Below are 18,170 nucleotides of genomic sequence, written 5' to 3' on the forward strand. Positions count from 1 at the left end.
TCAGAAAATATAAATGTTGTAGTAAATGAGACGAATAAATATGCAGATAAGCAGCTCCAGCTCGAGCTTCTTAGTTGTTCAAGAATGAAAAAGTGGGTCCAACTACGAATGGGGAAATAAAAAAAATTTTTGGGCTCATAATTTGGATGGGCTTACTTAAATTACCTTCAATAACAAGTTATTGGAGTACGTTAGAAGTATTTTACAATAAAATACATAAGTATATGTCAAGGAATTGGTTTAAGTTATTTCTCAACAATGTTCACTTCTGTGATGAAACTAAAAGCCCTGATAGGTTAGGTAAAATAAAGGGTGTTGTTGATTCATCGGTTGAGAAATTTAATTTTTGCTTTCAACCAGAGAGAGATGTTATATAGATGAATCCATTGTTCCATTCACGGTGCGATTGGCATTTAAACAATTCATTAAAAATAAACATCATCGGCATGGGATTAAGATATGCTCCCCTCCTTGCTATAATATAGGAATGAGAATTTATTCTGGTAAACAAGCAGACAACGGTAAAAATCTGACAAAAAATACTGTCATGGATTTAATGAAACCATATTTAAATTTCGGAAGGACACTTTTTACTGATAATTTTTACACGAGTATAGATCTTGCATATGAATTGAATAAACAGTCTATGCACTAGTTGGTACTCTCAGGTCTAATAGAAAGAAAAATCCTAAGGTATTGGTTAGCAAAAAATTAAAAAAAGGAGAGTTTATGTCACTTAAAAGCTCAACCAATGTTATGATTTGTAAATGAAAGGATAAGAGAGACCTTATGTTAAGCACAATTGACCCTCCAGAAATGGTAGCAGTTGTTAAGCGAAATAAAGTTATTTCAAAGCCAAAAGTTGTTTTACATTACAATAACGGGAAATCTGCTATTGATCTCGCAGATCAATTTTCCTCCTATAATTCACCACTCAGGAAATCGCCGAAGTGGTATAGAAAAGCAGCTGTAGATGTTATTTGTAATATAGCTGTTGTGAATTCTCATTATTTATTTACAGCTGTAACTAAAAGAAATCTCTGAATAACTGAATTCCGGACCTCGCTTGTACAAGAATTAATTAAAAGTGATGATACATGTTACAAAGTGTTGTGCTACATGTTACAAATATAGTTCCGCAAGATTTGAAAGAAAGTATGCACATTCACACTCCAAGAAGACACGTACTAAATGCTCAGTCTGTTTAGTATACTACTGCCAAGACTGTTTCTGTTTTGAACATAAAATAAGGAAATAGACATTCTTTTTTAAAATTTCATATATTTGAAATTATATTTCTTTTCATTTATTATCTTGTTATTATTATTTTATTATTGTCGATTATTATTTTATTTATTATCTTTAAAAAGTATATGTACACTTTTTTTTTGTAAAATTGATAAAAATATACTATATAACTTGCCTAACAGAACATCTTTTACTCTTAAAATCCTAATAATATGTGAAATTGATACAGTAACAAAAATAAGCATTACTAGGAGGCCACGAGACCCCTTACGGGATCTCACATTCTAGGGCCATAATACCAATAAAATTACATTCATAATATGGTAAAAACAACTAGTCTGCAATATTGAGTTAATATCTGACCAATAAGTACAGTGGCAAATTGGAAACATTGCTTTTTTTTTACATGACCACGTAGCAACATTAGGCGAGACTCCAAACAGGATCGCATGGCAGCCAACATGTTAAATATTTTCATAAATAAAAATAAATCAAATGTCAAAAACAAAAAAAAGCATGATGTGTGATCCTTCTCATGTGATACGTAAAGATTATGTAACAATCTAATAATTAACTTGCAATACACAATTTATGATGTAGGTAGTCAACATTGTATTGAACTACTTTACTTAACCTATGGTGTTTAACATAATCATTTGCTATTGTTAACTTTATAGGTATCATTATTTTAAGCTGTGTATACTACCATAAATATTAATTTTAAAAAGAAATGTAAAACAATATTGTAATAACTGAGGGGTGCTAAATTATTTTTATTATGGTTATAATTATAAGAAGCACTCATTCTAGTATAGAGATTATGTGATTTTAACATACAATATAAAAAAAATACATAAAACCATATGCTATTTTAGACGATTAATTTTAAATATTTTTTTAATGATTTTTAATAGTTTATGTTTATTTTAAATAGTTTATTAAGAAAACAATATTAAACTACCATGATTTTGTAACTATCTAATAAATATATCAGGTGTCTTTTTTTAGGTCAGGTAGGTTCAGGTGTGGAACACCTGAACTGTCACTTAGTGTAGATTGTGGCTTGATAACAAGTGTGATTTTAACTGTATAAGTTGTTTATAAAGTTATTGAAACATACTAGACCTGATCAATGTGTTAAAACAAGTACAAAATTTAAAAAAAATTCTTTTTACAGGTACATTTAAATATAACTACGATCATCATTAACAAATATTACAGTAAGATACTTGCTTTTTATTTACCTGTAAAGGAAGATCAGATAAAATTTTTGCCAAGTAATAAACTGGTAATGAATACCAATTGTTTAAATGTTCTTGAAGAAATACATTTGCTTCAACTGGAACTGTGATATATAAATAAAATTAATAGTATCAAACAAAAATATTTCAAAAAAAAGAAAACGAAGCTATGAAAATTATGATTATGTTATCAGAGTAACCATGTTTTCTCATCACTCGCTAAAATCTTAACACAGTAAGACTGTTAACTTCTTTACATAAACATCTAACAGGCTGTTTTTCTGGTGTAGTGGCTAGTTTACCAGCTTCCAAATCAGCTAGTCTGGCAGAGTTCACTTCGTAGCAAGTATCTGAGATTTTTCCAACTAACATTTCATCCTGAATGTTAGGGAAGATACCCTCTGCCACCCTCTCCGTTTGTAGCCATTTACCAGAAGTCATCTTCAAAGCCTCGGCTTCTGACATACTCCAATCCACCTAAGCCAGAATGCCATGAGTGACATTCCCATTGGTGTACTACTATTTAATAAAAACAAAACACATCTTACTGAGTCTTAAGTAAGACTGAAAGAATTGAACTAAACTAAGGAACTCAACTACCTACCTGTAGAAGTAAAAGTGAGTTCAACACACAACATGAAACATAAAAATATTACATGTAACAATAACAACACAATAATGTTGAAATAAAACAAAGAACAAAAACAAAATCCATAAAACAAAACATCAACAAAAACAGAATACAAGAAAAATCCAAGCAGGGATCTAAATTCCCTCAGCAATCCTTTCCTTTGCTAAGTACACTATAAAACTCTCCACTATCACCCATTCGGCCTGACTCCTCCAGTTTCCAACAGAGATTCAATGCCAACCCGATGAGATCAAGCCAACAGATGGTCTCTGTGCGCATTAACTCGTTCTTCGAGCACTCGTAAAAAACATAGTACGTGTCATCCAATTGTCCACACTGAGGACATATCTCAGCATCTACCAGACCAAATTTCTGCACTCTATCCCTAAAAGCACCATGGCCTAAAGGAAATTGCATCACATATTTATTAGGGTGTACCCAAGAGACGTCCCAAAAACCAACAACGTTTGGAAAGAGATCATGCATATAACGCCCACCTTCTTCACATCCCATCTGGTCTGCCACAAGGCATTACCATGTTATTCAATTTCTCAAACTTTATCCGAAGTAAACTCACCGAACTTCTTAGCAACATTCCACTGCTGCTTCTCAGAAGCAATCAAGTCTATCAGTTTCAGCCTGCAATCACCAAGACTGTCTCCTGTGAAATAGTACGGTAACCACCCATTACCATTAACAACACTATGTGTTGAGTCCTTAATAATATGTCCCGATAACTTTTATATTTTAGCCTATCTGCCCAAACAGGCACCACGAACAGCATAATAGCCTTGCACATGCTTTTATCTAGGATGCTCATGGTCTTAAAATTAAAACCCCAATCAGGATTGACCACATGTTGAATACTGAAAAAGGCATTGCAGGCCTTCTCTGCGACTTATTGACGGTGCTTCTTAAATTGCAGTTTCTCATCAAGAAATACTCTGAAGTATTTTTGAACTTGAACATACTTTATATGCTTGCCTGCCATCAAAACACGGACTCATCAACTCACTGCCAAATGGCCTTTGAGGAGCATCATCAAGGTCTTTTCAAGGCTAAACATCACCTTGTGTTGATGACGTCACAGCTCAAGCATCCTGCAAGCTTGAGTGGCTTGGAGTTCAACCTCCCTACGCGAGCTTCCTTTGACTAGCAGGAGCCTATTGTCAGTATAAGCCACGATGCAACATCCACTGGGCAACTTCAACTGCAGTAGAGAATCAAAATCCACCACCCACAATAAATGTATCCCAGTCAATGACAACATCCATCATATTCAATACTGGGACCAGTACTTTTGTTATTTAAATGAATGACATGTAATCTTTGCTAATTAACATTGATAAACCAATATATTTCACTAATGACATTTCCTTGTTGTAGTGGGGTAAGTTTAAATAATTTTATTCTTAATGTTGAATATATTAAGTCTGGTTCTAAATATTTTGAGGTTGTTCATTTAAACATTTGCTCTAAGAAATGTGTATTTTTTTTAATTTTCAGCAGTTAAAAATAATGTAGTTTTAACTTTACTTTATAATTAATGTAATTTGAAGACTTGCAATTTTTAAACAAATTATATTGGTTTACATATATGAGAATTTTAGGTACAATATGCACAATGATAGATGATAGGGGTTTTAACAGAATCAATTCTGAAATTTACCAACTTAAAAATCTTTACAAATTTTTAAGACGTGAATACTTATTAAGAGGGAATCATCTTCCCTTTTATTTCTTGTGGACTCCCAATTTGGCCCAAGCAGAATTTAACTCATTTTCTAATTTAAGAAAATAATTTCATTTAATTTTAAAAATTAGCAAAAGAGAATCCTGTAAGGATTATTTTATATTATAATAACATACCAACAGTTGATTCATTATGTTTATCAGTTTATCTTGCCTAATGTTAATAATAAATGTAATCCTAGAAATTAATTAAGATTTTCATAATTATAATACCAGAAAAAAAGATAATTTTCATAGAATCTGTATAAATCTCAGTCTCCTAAATAAGAGTTCCTGAGTCAGGGTATCATTTTATTCAATCATTTAGCAAATTATTTGAAATTATGCAAAAGAAACAATTCTAGATATCTGCTAAGTATTACCTTTGAAAAAAAATACCTGTGACATTACTAAAGTATAGGACTGCCATTTTGCACATTATTCATTGTGACGGAGGAAATGCAGGAGTGAAGATGTGCGTTTTAAGGGTTTAATCTTGATATGATTTGGAAAATTTATTTACTTAATATTTAATTTGATTCTTATTTATAACAATTACAATTTAATAATATGTAATTTATGTTTTGATGATTTCTACACTATACTACATTGACAACATGGTCAATGGTAATGAGTAAATATTAATATTGCAAGACATCAATATTATCAAATACTGGAGGCAAAATTTATGTTCAGTTTTTATTTATATAATTTTCATCTGCATTTTGGACTGAATAAATTCACTTTAGTTTTGTTTTATTTTTTCTAAATACATCAATATTTTACATAAATCATGGCTAAATTCAGAAAACTTTGCTATTTTGAGTAGCAAAATTATATGTAAATATTATTTCTATTTTTGAAGAAATCAGATTTTTTTTCAAATCAGATAAAATCTGTTGGACTTATATGGACTATACATTTACACAATAAATGTTGATTAATTAAGTGCTTGGTAGATTACTGAGAGAAAATTATAATGAATTAGAAAACTGTACATATGTAATTAAAAGAGCAAAGTTATGTATTTTATTTGACATTGAACTCTATAGTTCACAAAATAAAATTTTTGGCAAATTTTTTATGAAGTATTGCATCCTATTTGTCTATACCTTAAAAAAATAACCCTTACAAGGTTTAAGGGATATTTATAATGTGACAAAGATTCTTAGTGATTTTTGATTAATTTTAATCATGAGATACTCATTCATCAATCAGATATTTAATGAAGTACAGTATAGTAAAAAGCAGCACCTTATGTACAGTATTATTATCTGAAATCCTTAAAATATTTTGTAACTGCAGTGTAGGAAACAGGACTACATTAAATAACTGTGCTCAGGTTAGGACCACTGCTACTAAAGTTAATCTACTCTATTTCTCACTTTCTCAATATCCCTTTCTTTATTCCCAGATTGCTTCCAAGTTGAAGTAGTAAAGTATAATGAATCATACCTATAAAATATGTTGGCTGCTGTTGCATATAGCAAATGTGTGTATGTGAGTATGTTTATGTGTGTGCTGTCTGAAAGAATAACCTGCTATCTAAAATACACAACTAACAAATGACCCCTTCCATCATGTCATTCACTTTATTCATATATGCACAAGTGAACATTACAACTGCACATCTTGCAACATTATGGTTACCAGTGTTTCTTTTATTAAATATTTTTTTTTATAAACACTATTATTGCCACATAATATTAGAAATATGAAAACGAATGACTTTTTTATTATAAATAGTATCAATACTCACATGTTAAAATTGTAGGCATTGCACTAGCGAAGAATATAAATAATATATTGAAGAAAACAAAAGAAAAATTACCAATAACCTTATCTGCATCTTTACCAAAATCATAATACATAAGTCCCAGCAAGATTGAAATAACGATATGTGTAGCTATTCTGAGATGTGACAATTGCTGAAACAATAAATAAATTCTAACACAGTTACTTTATTACTTTAGAAAAAGAATGTTACAGACATTTTGCATGAGTTTGGATGGTTTGAGATCATGAGAATTTTTAATTCTTCATTGGTGGTTTTATGTTTATTTGAAAGTGTCCCTTGTTAATTTTTTTTTTTTTTTTTTTTTTGATTGGAGGTCAAGTAAATTATTTTATTATGTTTACTGTAAAATTTAATTTATGATCTATTTTAATAATGTATATTGATTATTGCTTACTTTGACTTGTATTACTTTGAAAACCAACAATAATTGACACACTCATTCACAACAGCCCAATCTCATTTATGTACTTTTGTAATGATCCACAGACTATTCAATATTAGACATTCATATTAACTTAAAGAACTACAAAATATCCACCACATACCAATTGCACCTAACAGTGTACTCATTGAATAATTTCTAAATAAAACAAATAAAAATAAATATATAGATAATTAAAACAAAAATTCAACTTTACATAAACTCGCTTTGAAAAAATATCTTACAAATTTTAAAAGCTGCTTATAATTCAGCTTTCCATGTAGTCTTTTGGAAAAACAGAAAATAAACTAAAAAATCTCAATCATCAAACAAAGACAATGCCCTGAAGAATATTAACTTAATTTCTCTTCCCTCCAGTGTTCTACGTAGATAAATCGATTGCTTCAAACATACAATGAATATAAATACAAAAGCACTCCAAACAAACATAGAATTAGCATTTAGTGATCACCTTGTAGGTGTGAATTACAAGACCTCTCTACTCTATTAATCATTCATTGAACAGATGCATTATAGGTAATAAATATAGTTTCTAAATTATGTTTTTCAATATTATAAGTAGCAAATCTTTACTATATTTTTTGTGCCTGAAATTTTCTTAAGATTCTGCAGTTACTATTACTGTGGTAATTTATTAAATATTTGACATTTAGTTTTTAGTAATTACATTTGGCAATCTATTTACTTTCTTTATATCACTTACATGCTGCATTATAATTATTACAATATTCCTGATGTATATATTTCAATCTGTTCAACTAATGAAGAATAAGTAACCCAATCATGGCTGAATGAAATGAGAATGATTTATGCGACGTGTAAATGAGGTGAAATCTTGTACAGACTAAGGGACCATTCCTGAGATGTGTGGTTTATTGAATCCCAACAATCAGAGTACATTGGTATCCACTGTCTAATATTCAAATCCGTATAAAACTAACTTTTAGTAGAATTTGAACTTCAGAACCTTCAACTTCAAATATCAGCTGCTAAACAAGTGATTTGCAATGAAGAGCTTACCACTAGACCAGCCCGTGGGCTAAAATTATAACTGACAAAAAAAATTTTCTGATCAGAAGACAAATATCACAGACAGATCCTGAGTATGTTTGTCCTGAAAAGTCTTCTTATAAATCACTTTCATTATTATTGATGAGATACTGGGATGTAAAGATAGTAACATTTTAAGTGAATTTATACAAAAAAAAAGTTTATGAAATTTCATTCCATAAAGTATCATTTGGTGTGGACCTTGAGCCCCTCATCTACTCTTGATGATTCTTCAAACTCCTTTCTCTATAGATGAATAACATAATTTGTAAGTGAGTTCATTGAAAAAATAATACTTGTTCTTGACCAGTCTTCATAAACATTGTATGATGATATTTTTTAATATACACAGGTTAAGTCAATCATATATTTAAGGATGCAAAAATGAATAATAATGATAAAAGTAAGTAATTATCACTAAATTATTTGTAATTAATAAAAAAAAGTAACTTACATAATCCCTGTTATTACATAAAGTACACCTTTTATAGAGCAAATAAAACTGCTGCAAATTTGATATAGGACTATACTCTATCATTTTATTTGTATGTTTATCAATATCTATCTCTTCATGTTGAATGTATTTAATCCTACTGTCACTTTCCTCTTTACAAATCAACATTGCCACTGCAACGAAAATCTACTTTAATTATGAAATATTGCATATTTAGTTATTACACTTATATTACACCCATACAAAAGAAAGATAATTTACTGTTAGTAAACAGTTTTTGTCACTATATTGAATATTTTATTAACTCTTTAATGTAAAGCTTTAATAATAGCAGTTTTGTATTTTTTTATATATAGAGTAATGAATATTTTAATATGTGATTTTGATAAAAACAAAATGGCTGTTTTGCTTAAAACAGCCATCTTTGGCCAGAATTAGCAGAAGCTCTGTTATTGTAATACAATAAAATTTATTTACTATGAAACTTGAATCCAGTGCATAATATTTAAAATGGAATAGCTACTATAAATTACCAAATTTAATAATTTTTTCTATAATGGTGGAATCTGGTCAAAATGACCAGATTTCTGTAGGAAGCAAAACAGAAAGCTCTCTAATCAACAGAAAAGTGAACAATATCATTCAAGAAATTATTGATAATTGATATGTCCAGAAATTTCAAAAATTTAATTTTAGTGGTTCTAAATACAAAATATACAGCATAAAAAAAGAAATGTATCATTTTAAATTTTACTGGATATTATTACTTATCTTTATATTGTTATTATTTTCACTATTATTCATATAACTTGTGGAAATATTAGTAATTTAGAAAAGATTATAGGTGACAAAACTTGTAATTTTTGCTGTAATGGTAGTAGCCAACCTGACATAAGTCCCAAGGCACTTTCAAAAAGTCATACAATCCTTATGATATAAATCATTTTAAATTTTACTGGATAGTTTTACTTGTCTTCATATTGTACTTATTTTCTCTGTTACTCCATAAGATTAATGAAATTTATGTAATAGAAAAGCAATTCAAAATTAAAATGTTGTCACAAACATTCTTTTAGTTAAAACTAATAAACATTATAGCAAACAAGTACAGTTTAAAAAGGTTTAATGAAAATAACCTATTTTTTCTGCTCAGTTTTTTATAAATTTTAATAAGTGTTTAGCACAGCTTTTTGTTTGTAAATTAACTATCAATCAAATTGCCTCTAATGGTAAAATTATTTGGTTAATTATTTCACAGGTTTTACATATTCATAACATTTATGGAAAAATATAGCATGCAATTCTAAATTCATTGACTTTATAGATGAATAAAAACATTGAAATCCTAAAGTAACAATATTAAAAAAACTATTATTCACATAAGAAAAAATTAAAGCCAAAAAGAATAATACAGCTTACACAATTTCTATAAAAATACTAAAATTGTCTAAAAATTAAACTCAACATGAGATAAAAAAATTAAAACTTTACTGTTAGTTATTCTGCTGGCATTTAATAAAACAACTAAAAAATGAAATATAAACTTACTATGTTCAGAAGTATCTTCAGAGAAGTTACATTGAGATTCAGGACTATCACAATAAAATTCTCCTTGCCTTTGTTTAAACTGTCTTTCTGCTTCATTTATAAGAGATTCTAAATCTTCCCCACGTTCTCCGCACGCAACTTCAATTGCTAGAAAAAAAATTTTATTCATAATACAACTAATAAAGTACTTCCATATACATTACATGAGAGCTACTCTCTTTGTCATAAATCACTTTTTATTACATATTTTCAGTAAACCAAGTTGGTTAGAAGCACTTCAGTAATCAGGGTTATTAAAGAACCCATTTCAATCCATAAGCAGCCTCCTCTAACAAGATCACATCAAAATAATTTCAATCAATTAGTATCTCAAGGTAAGGGTGTCAGATTACCGTATGCTGTCACAATGGAACTCCAGTGTGTCTTCCACTAAATGCATTCAAAGAATGTGTGGAGGGCATCATCTTTCATGAAGTTGAAAAACACAACTTGGGACTGGTACCTTCCCCATTTTGTGGGGATACAACTGAAAGAGACCATGTCCTGTCAACATTTGAGTCAGAAAACCTCACCATGTTGATGGTTCATCCATACCTCTATGTGAGGAATTAACCTAACTATCCATCCGACCTATGACTCTCCTTCTCATCTTGCCTACCAGATCTGCATGGTGTTCTGACCGGCAAGCTTTCTAGCTTCTCCTTTCTTAATCCTGGTGGGATTCTGAGACCAATCTCAAGTACCTTGATTTTGCAATTTCATCAGATCTCAATGTACTTGAGAAAATTGCTTATAGTGGGGGATCCAGGCTAGGAACTGGAGTACAGTTATTTTCTTCAAGAGGCTATAAAAGGATGTAGAATGAAGGCTGCAGTCACAAATAGAAACCAAGATAGGGACAATGATATGGCCAATGGCTTTGATGATGTATATAGGAACATTATCAAGATGAACAGTAGAGCCAGCATTCAGGTTCTGATTGGCCAAAACATCAGCAAGTATGATAATTGTAATGTTAATATCAGAACATTGAACTGTTTTCGTCAGTGGAGGGGAAAGTTTCCTGATTCTCAGAAAAAGACTGGAGAATAGATTAAAACTGTTTACCAAAATGGTGACATAACTTCTGTGGATCAGCCACATGAACACCATTGAACAGAAGAGCTTCAGTACGGTCTGATTTTACCTAAACTTCATACTGTAATTCAAAAAATGCTAGGGTTGTTATGTAAATCCGTCTCACAACTTATGGCACAGTTCATCCTGACATGTTATAAAGTCTGCTTCCCTTTCTTAGGAAAATTGGAAAAGATATTGTAGTCTGGAGTTGATCCTGATCGCTTACATTTGTAATGGAATGTCAATTCAAAAGAAAACCAAGATGAAAATTTGGATGACCTTTTCCACTCAAGTGGAATATTCTTTGCAAGACAGTCAGCAAAAACCAAAGACAATCATAAAATTTACCCCCTGCCTTGTCAATAAACCAGCTTAGAAGTACATTAGTTCAGTCAGAGTCAGCATTGTACAATACAGTGATAAAAAATCATGCTCAGCATAATCATTCTTAGAATCCAAAGATGGATTCATTTTGCTGTAATTGATAAATAAAGAGTTGGTAACTGAAATAGAAAAAGGAGGATGAAATTATCTGGCTAAATAAAAACCATCAATTCTTCCAATTTTAGTGTATAAATTAGTTAAAACCAGAACAAAATAGGAACAAGCTTAATCAGGATAAGAATTAGCTGAAGGAAAATCAGGATTTATATATATTCCACCAAATTGAAAAGAAGATTGATACAACATTTAGAATGAAAATTGATATCAGGTAAAAAGGATAGGGAAGCTGCTTAAAGAAACATATACAGCCACATTAATCTCATGTTGAAGACTCAGCTGGTTTAACAAAGAGTCAAAGTAGCCATCAGTAAAAGATGGATGGATTAGAAGTGAAAAGTAATGAAGATCAAAAAGAAAACTCTTCATGCTAGGGTCTTGGAAACTTAATCCAAACAGTCTCAGGAGCACTAAGTAAGTTCTTTGAAGAAATTTAATTCTTCTTTTGACTATCACCACCACACTTAAGAGTGCAATTGTACTTGCAATCTGCTCTATAAGTGTTAAAAGTCTCAGGAAAGAAGCACACATTCTTTCTCTTAACCACATCTTGAAAATACTACTATATGAAAATCAGTGGAGACCAATGAAAAAAAAATATCACTGGCTTTAGTTCTCAGCCCTAGTACATTTTGATAAGCAAAGACAAAGATAAGCAAAGCTTTCATCACTAGGCTGTATTGCTACCATCCTCCAGTGATTTGACTGAGAACTCCCTCAATGCTCCATAAAAAGGCGCACTCAAGATATCTTTGGCCAAATAGCAGGGTTCCTTTATAAAACTTTTCCATTGAAACCTCAATGTGGAAAATGCTATAATTTGAATGTTTGGTGTTTGAGTCAATGATAAGGAAACTAACAGAGACTTAATATTCTCAGTCAAACACCTGGATTAAGGCAGATAACAAACAGTGGTGTAGTTGTAAATTTTCCAATGTGGAAATGCTGAAAATCTTCAGGACATTGGGGTATTGTGTTAATAGCACTAATTTAATGAAAAAGGCACAAACTCTATTTTGAACTCAAGAATGCTAGGAATTACTGGAAATAAAGAAACTGAGTTACAGTAAATATCATTATTAATTTCACATAACAAGCATGAAAATACACTAGGCCTATTCATATAATCTAGACCAAAAAAATGTTAACATCTTCTTGTTAGTTGTTATTAATTTTAATCAGAACATAAAATGTACTACATACATTTAAATTAAGTTTCTTTCAAAAGATAAAATAAAAATTCAACAAAAAGTTTTCATCCACGTTAGTGTTATCACTATCAGCAGGTTTAGCTCATCATGTCTTGTGTCATCAGCGGCTTGATGTTTCCATATCCATATCCTCACGTAAGACTTAGGATTCTATTTCCAGATATTTGGACCATTAAGCTTAATGAATATCAGGACTGAAGCATGTGGAATAGACAGTTTAGTTGAACCAACCCCACCTAATTTGTTGTTAATCTTTTATTATACAACCAATAATTTTTTTCTTTGTATGGGGTTTTTATAGTGTAATAATAGTATTACATATACATATTACTCATAAATAAATTACATTTTATTTAGAAAACATACCACATTGAATCTGAGACCAAATAAGGAATTTTAATCAACATGAAATGAAAGAATATACCTAATAATTCTATTGTTTTAAAATCTTTTCACATTTTAATTGCACACATGTGCACTTACTTAAGAAAAAAAATCATTGAAAAATAATTTTAAAAAATCATTTAAAATCATTGAAAAAAAAATCATTTTACACAAACATTGAAATGAATTATTTTTTCAAACAGAGAATTTATAATATGAATTGTGTAATTTTATGATTACTAAATATTTACCAAAGTCAGATCTATTGTAATACTGAGGACATCGGAAACCGCAGGTAGATAATGTAGTCACTAAATCATTAGATGGCCCATTATAAAGACATTTACCGCTTGAAAGTAAGTATATATCATCAATAAGCTCAAAAAGCCGTGAACTTGGTTGATGTATTATGACTAGTACAGTCCGACCACTTTCTGCTAAATTATGAAGGTGGGTCATAACTTGGAGTGAAGCTGAGCTATCCAGACCACTGAAATATATTACAAAAATACATATTTATATATATATATATATATATATATATATATATATATATAAAAATTACTCAAATAACCACAGTTACATGTAAAGAACAATATAAGTTTTTGAAATAATGAAACATGGCAGAAAAATTAGAAGATTCAGCTTAAGTACTTACTATTCATATTTCAGTTAATGCAGATGATGTATGATTTTTACTTAAAACCTTTATTTAAAAGAGCAGAGAAATTTAATAGAAAATGTTATGCCCTGGAACAATGCAATGGTCAAACATAGCAATTTTAAACAAAAATACGATGAATGGTTGAAAGTCCCTTACACTAATAGCTTTCAGCATGAAGTCAAGTATGACCAATTTATAAAATTTTGCAATTGGAATACAGTTCATTATTCAAACAGGGCACAATTTTAAAGATACAGTGAATACTTGAAGCCCTCCATAGTAGTACAGAGTAAATATTTTCCAACTATCCCACAGACATAAATCAACCATCATTTATAAAAATTTTACTATTCTAAACGCATCAAAACGATTCACATCCTAACAGAATTGCTTGTTCTGCATGATATTAACACCCAACAAACTAACTGAACTGCCACAATTCAAATCTAGCATAGTTTTCAATCTTAAGTTGACTAAAATATCTGACTAATTCAAAAAATATAATCTGGCTGCTGTTCTCACCCTGGCATCTAAAACAGCATCCACCTTACTAAACAGGGTCATAGAGTAGAAAGCAAAGATATGGAGAAATGTTCTATCCCCTGATTTAATTCAAAGCTGGACATCAGGCCCTTGCTGCTGGATATTTTTATTTATCTAACAGGTATCTAATTTTTAATGATGGTTATAGATTTATTTTTAGTTAAATTTTAAGATAGATGGAGTTTGGGATTGCCAAACTTGTGATCCAATCCTTTGCAGATTATGTTTGTAAGATTTATTCATACTTTGGTTATTCCTTGGGAGATAGCAAGATACACGCATCCTTCTCACAAGAGCAGATGAAAACGTTTAAAATAAGTTGCTTAAAATGTTTCATTTATAAAATCTGGTTTGCATTATCATTTGAAAATTTTCATTTTAAGAAAAAATATTTTTTCTAACTGAAAAGTAAGCGAGATAAACTGGTTTTAAAAACTTATAAGCAGAGAAAAAATACCATTACTTTTGCTGAGTATGTTTATATACATAAATAAAATTTTTAAATATATCAGTACAAACTTCATCAAATTAGCAAAATTACAATAAACTTGGCCATAGTTAGATGTAGTAATATATTAAGGATTTTTATTTTTATTTTAAGACATGTTTTTTTAATTAACAGATAAACTTCAAAAAGAGCAAGTTTGCAAATAATGAATTATCAGTACAAATAAATACACAGATTGTATGAAGAAGTCATAGATTACTTACCACCTTTCATCTCTGTTTATAATTGTTTCAAATATTGATAGCAATTTCCTGTACATAATTTTATTTTATTTTGCCATCATGGCCTTGTTTCATACATACCTCAGTAAGAAAGATGAGATTTTTTTATTTAATTTAACTGCCCCATAAAAGTAATTTGCTCATTTACTTTGTCCAACAGCAATCTTAATTAATATGAATCATCTTTTCTTAATTATCTTTTACAATTAGGATAACAATAAATATTAATTCAGTTCAATGTAAAATATAATAAAAATATAACAATTAAAGGAAATGCAATAAACAAGGGACTGTAAAAAAAATATATATTCATGAGATATTTTGGTTTCTTTGAAAAAATAGAAAGCATAATCAAAGAAAAAACTACATGTGAATGTACTAAATAATAAAGTATGCCAATCCCTTACCAGGATTAAACTTGAGACCAACTACTAATCTAGATGCCAATTACTTAATCACTGCATAAACTGATTGGGCAAGATGTATCAATCTATCTACTCCAACCTGGTTCAAATTCAGTAAAAGGTATAGTTAAATTTAAATGAATAATGATAATGATTTAGAAACTGTTTTTTGTAATAAACAAGTTTTAATTAAATATGTAAACAAGTATAAATATGCAAAAATTGAATATGGTATTTAGTAAAAAATAAGAACACTTAACCAAATATTTTTAAGAAGTACTTTTGTAAACTTGTCACATTTTATAATACACGCTAATGAATGTTCAGAATCAATATGTGAATAATTGTTCATTAAATTGGCAGAACTGTTCTGTAACAGAAATATATAAAAGTAAAAGAAAAGATAGGTCGTTCCAACAATAGTTATGACCAGGGGAGACAATTTTGATATACTTTTAAATATACAGCTAATTTTTAAAATATGGATAAGAATGAAGATATAAAATGCACAAATACATTTCTTTGGCAAAGTGTTCTTAAAGTTTTTTTTTCCTGCAAATTAATATTAATAAAATTAACTGTGTTAATAATTGCATTGAAATTAATTTAATAATAATTTTTTTAAGGCTTCCACATCTGCCCTTTTAGCCATCCCTACCTTCTTGAAGATATGTATCTATCTAACAAGAATGTAAATAAAATCTATTTTAAAATATGAAAGAAGTACATAGAGCAGTATTACACCTCAGAGTATCCAGTTTTCCTGTCTGGGAACATTCCACAGCTGAGGGGATTAATAATTTAATAAAAATAGAACAAATAATTATATTGACAAATATATAAAGTTTCAATGAAACTCTTGTGTACATAAAGCTAACCATTAAATTTAACTTACCATCTTATTATTTTATTTGTTTCTTAATTAATAAAATATAAATATAAAACAGAAGGATTAAAAAAATTGATAAAACAGAAAGCATCCCTATCATTCAATGTAACCATTCAATTAAGATAAATAATTATCTATTAATGTCACAGTCACCTAGAATTTCCACAATCTTCCTCTTAAAGGTAAAGATAAAATTTCTACTTTTCATGAACATCATGATAATCAAAGTATTTACTAAGTTGTTCAGTGCATCTCGCCAACAATGCTGGTCCACTTTTTAACAGTTATTTAAATAAGACATGGCTTCTATTTCTAATATAAAGCACAAATTCGGACAAATCAAACTCATTGTGCAAGTAGATTGTTCTTATACAAAGTATACCACGAAGTTCTCCCAGAACTTTCATAACCAATTCTCCTCATGAAAATAATGATGGAAAATGTTCATGTAAACATATGTCCTAAAATGCTTCATTTGCGTGTTACAGCAAGTGAAAGATTTCGCTCGGATTTCAGCTACCCCCAGTGAAATGTTGCACTGAAGTTTTTAGGACATTAATTAAGGGGAAGAATAGTGATTTCTTATGGTTTTTAACCTGAAAGTTTAGATAAAATAGGTCCCAGAACCATATCTACAGTATTTTTTGAGAAATCTGATATGAAAACTAATAAATTGGAGTAAAAAGACACTGTTTTTTTATATTTGACATATAATGCCTTTGTTAAATGGGTAATAAACACATAAAACTTTTAAACAAAACTTGTAAAAAATTTAATTCTGGACAAAACATGTAAGTGAAGTGATAAGTTTAATGTGTAAGTTTAAGATTTCATGCCCCCTACTGTACATAGAGTATGTTGAATACTGCAAACTGTGTTGTCGTTAGTGAAGGTTTTCTGTGAATTTTAGTTTAAACATGATCAGTTTGCCATTGAAGTAATGCTGTACTTATTTACAACAGAGGAATATGCTAATATGGTAGCTGTAACTCATAAACTAAGCATTTTAAGACAAATGTTTATATGAACGTTTTCCATTATTTTCACGAGGAGAATGGGTTATGAAAGTCCCAGGAGAACTTCGTAATACCGTCTGTATATAAATATAATTTCATGGACAGTTCTTCTTCTCTAAGAAACATATGCACATTAATAAACATATTTAATTGAATAGGATCTGAACTGTTTTGTCATGTACAGCTTACATATTATTAGCTACTTGTAATTAAAATATGAGCTGATTTATTCTTAGAATAACTCAGAAATATCTTAGAATTTTGAGCTTCTATTTTACTTGACTGGAGATAATATACTCATTGCATGCTGATCATTTAGTTGAAATTAATCATTATAATGCAAGTTAAATGATGACAGCAAGTCATTAATGAAAACTAGATAAGATCATCATAGTCATTCAAGTAACTGAATCACTCACTTTATCAAAGTTTGCAGCTAAAAAATCCAAAAATATATGTTTTCAATAAATCAAATAATCAGGAAAGCTAAAAACACCATTGTTACTGAGTAACCAGTAAGAAAATAGTTAAAAAAGTGTAATACAAAACAATAAATGCTTATAACTT

General features: G+C 29.5%; 1 protein-coding gene across 9 annotated transcripts in view; it reads right to left on the minus strand.

Annotated features, from left to right (window-relative positions):
- LOC142326149 (ATP-binding cassette sub-family G member 4-like) overlaps positions 1–18,170 on the minus strand; it is a 131,863-nt gene that overhangs the window by 5,865 nt on the left and 107,828 nt on the right. For all 9 annotated transcript variants that reach the window (XM_075368368.1, XM_075368366.1, XM_075368371.1 and 6 more), the window contains 5 exons: positions 13,610–13,848; positions 10,144–10,290; positions 8,596–8,768; positions 6,611–6,779; positions 2,493–2,593 (listed from right to left, as the gene is read on the minus strand). In XM_075368368.1, coding sequence (XP_075224483.1) covers positions 2,493–2,593; positions 6,611–6,779; positions 8,596–8,768; positions 10,144–10,290; positions 13,610–13,848 — 829 coding nt within the window. The remainder of the gene's footprint in view (positions 1–2,492; positions 2,594–6,610; positions 6,780–8,595; positions 8,769–10,143; positions 10,291–13,609; positions 13,849–18,170) is intronic.

This window comes from Lycorma delicatula, chromosome 6, assembly GCF_047948215.1.
Source record: "Lycorma delicatula isolate Av1 chromosome 6, ASM4794821v1, whole genome shotgun sequence".
Classification (NCBI taxonomy): Eukaryota; Metazoa; Arthropoda; class Insecta; order Hemiptera; family Fulgoridae; genus Lycorma; species Lycorma delicatula.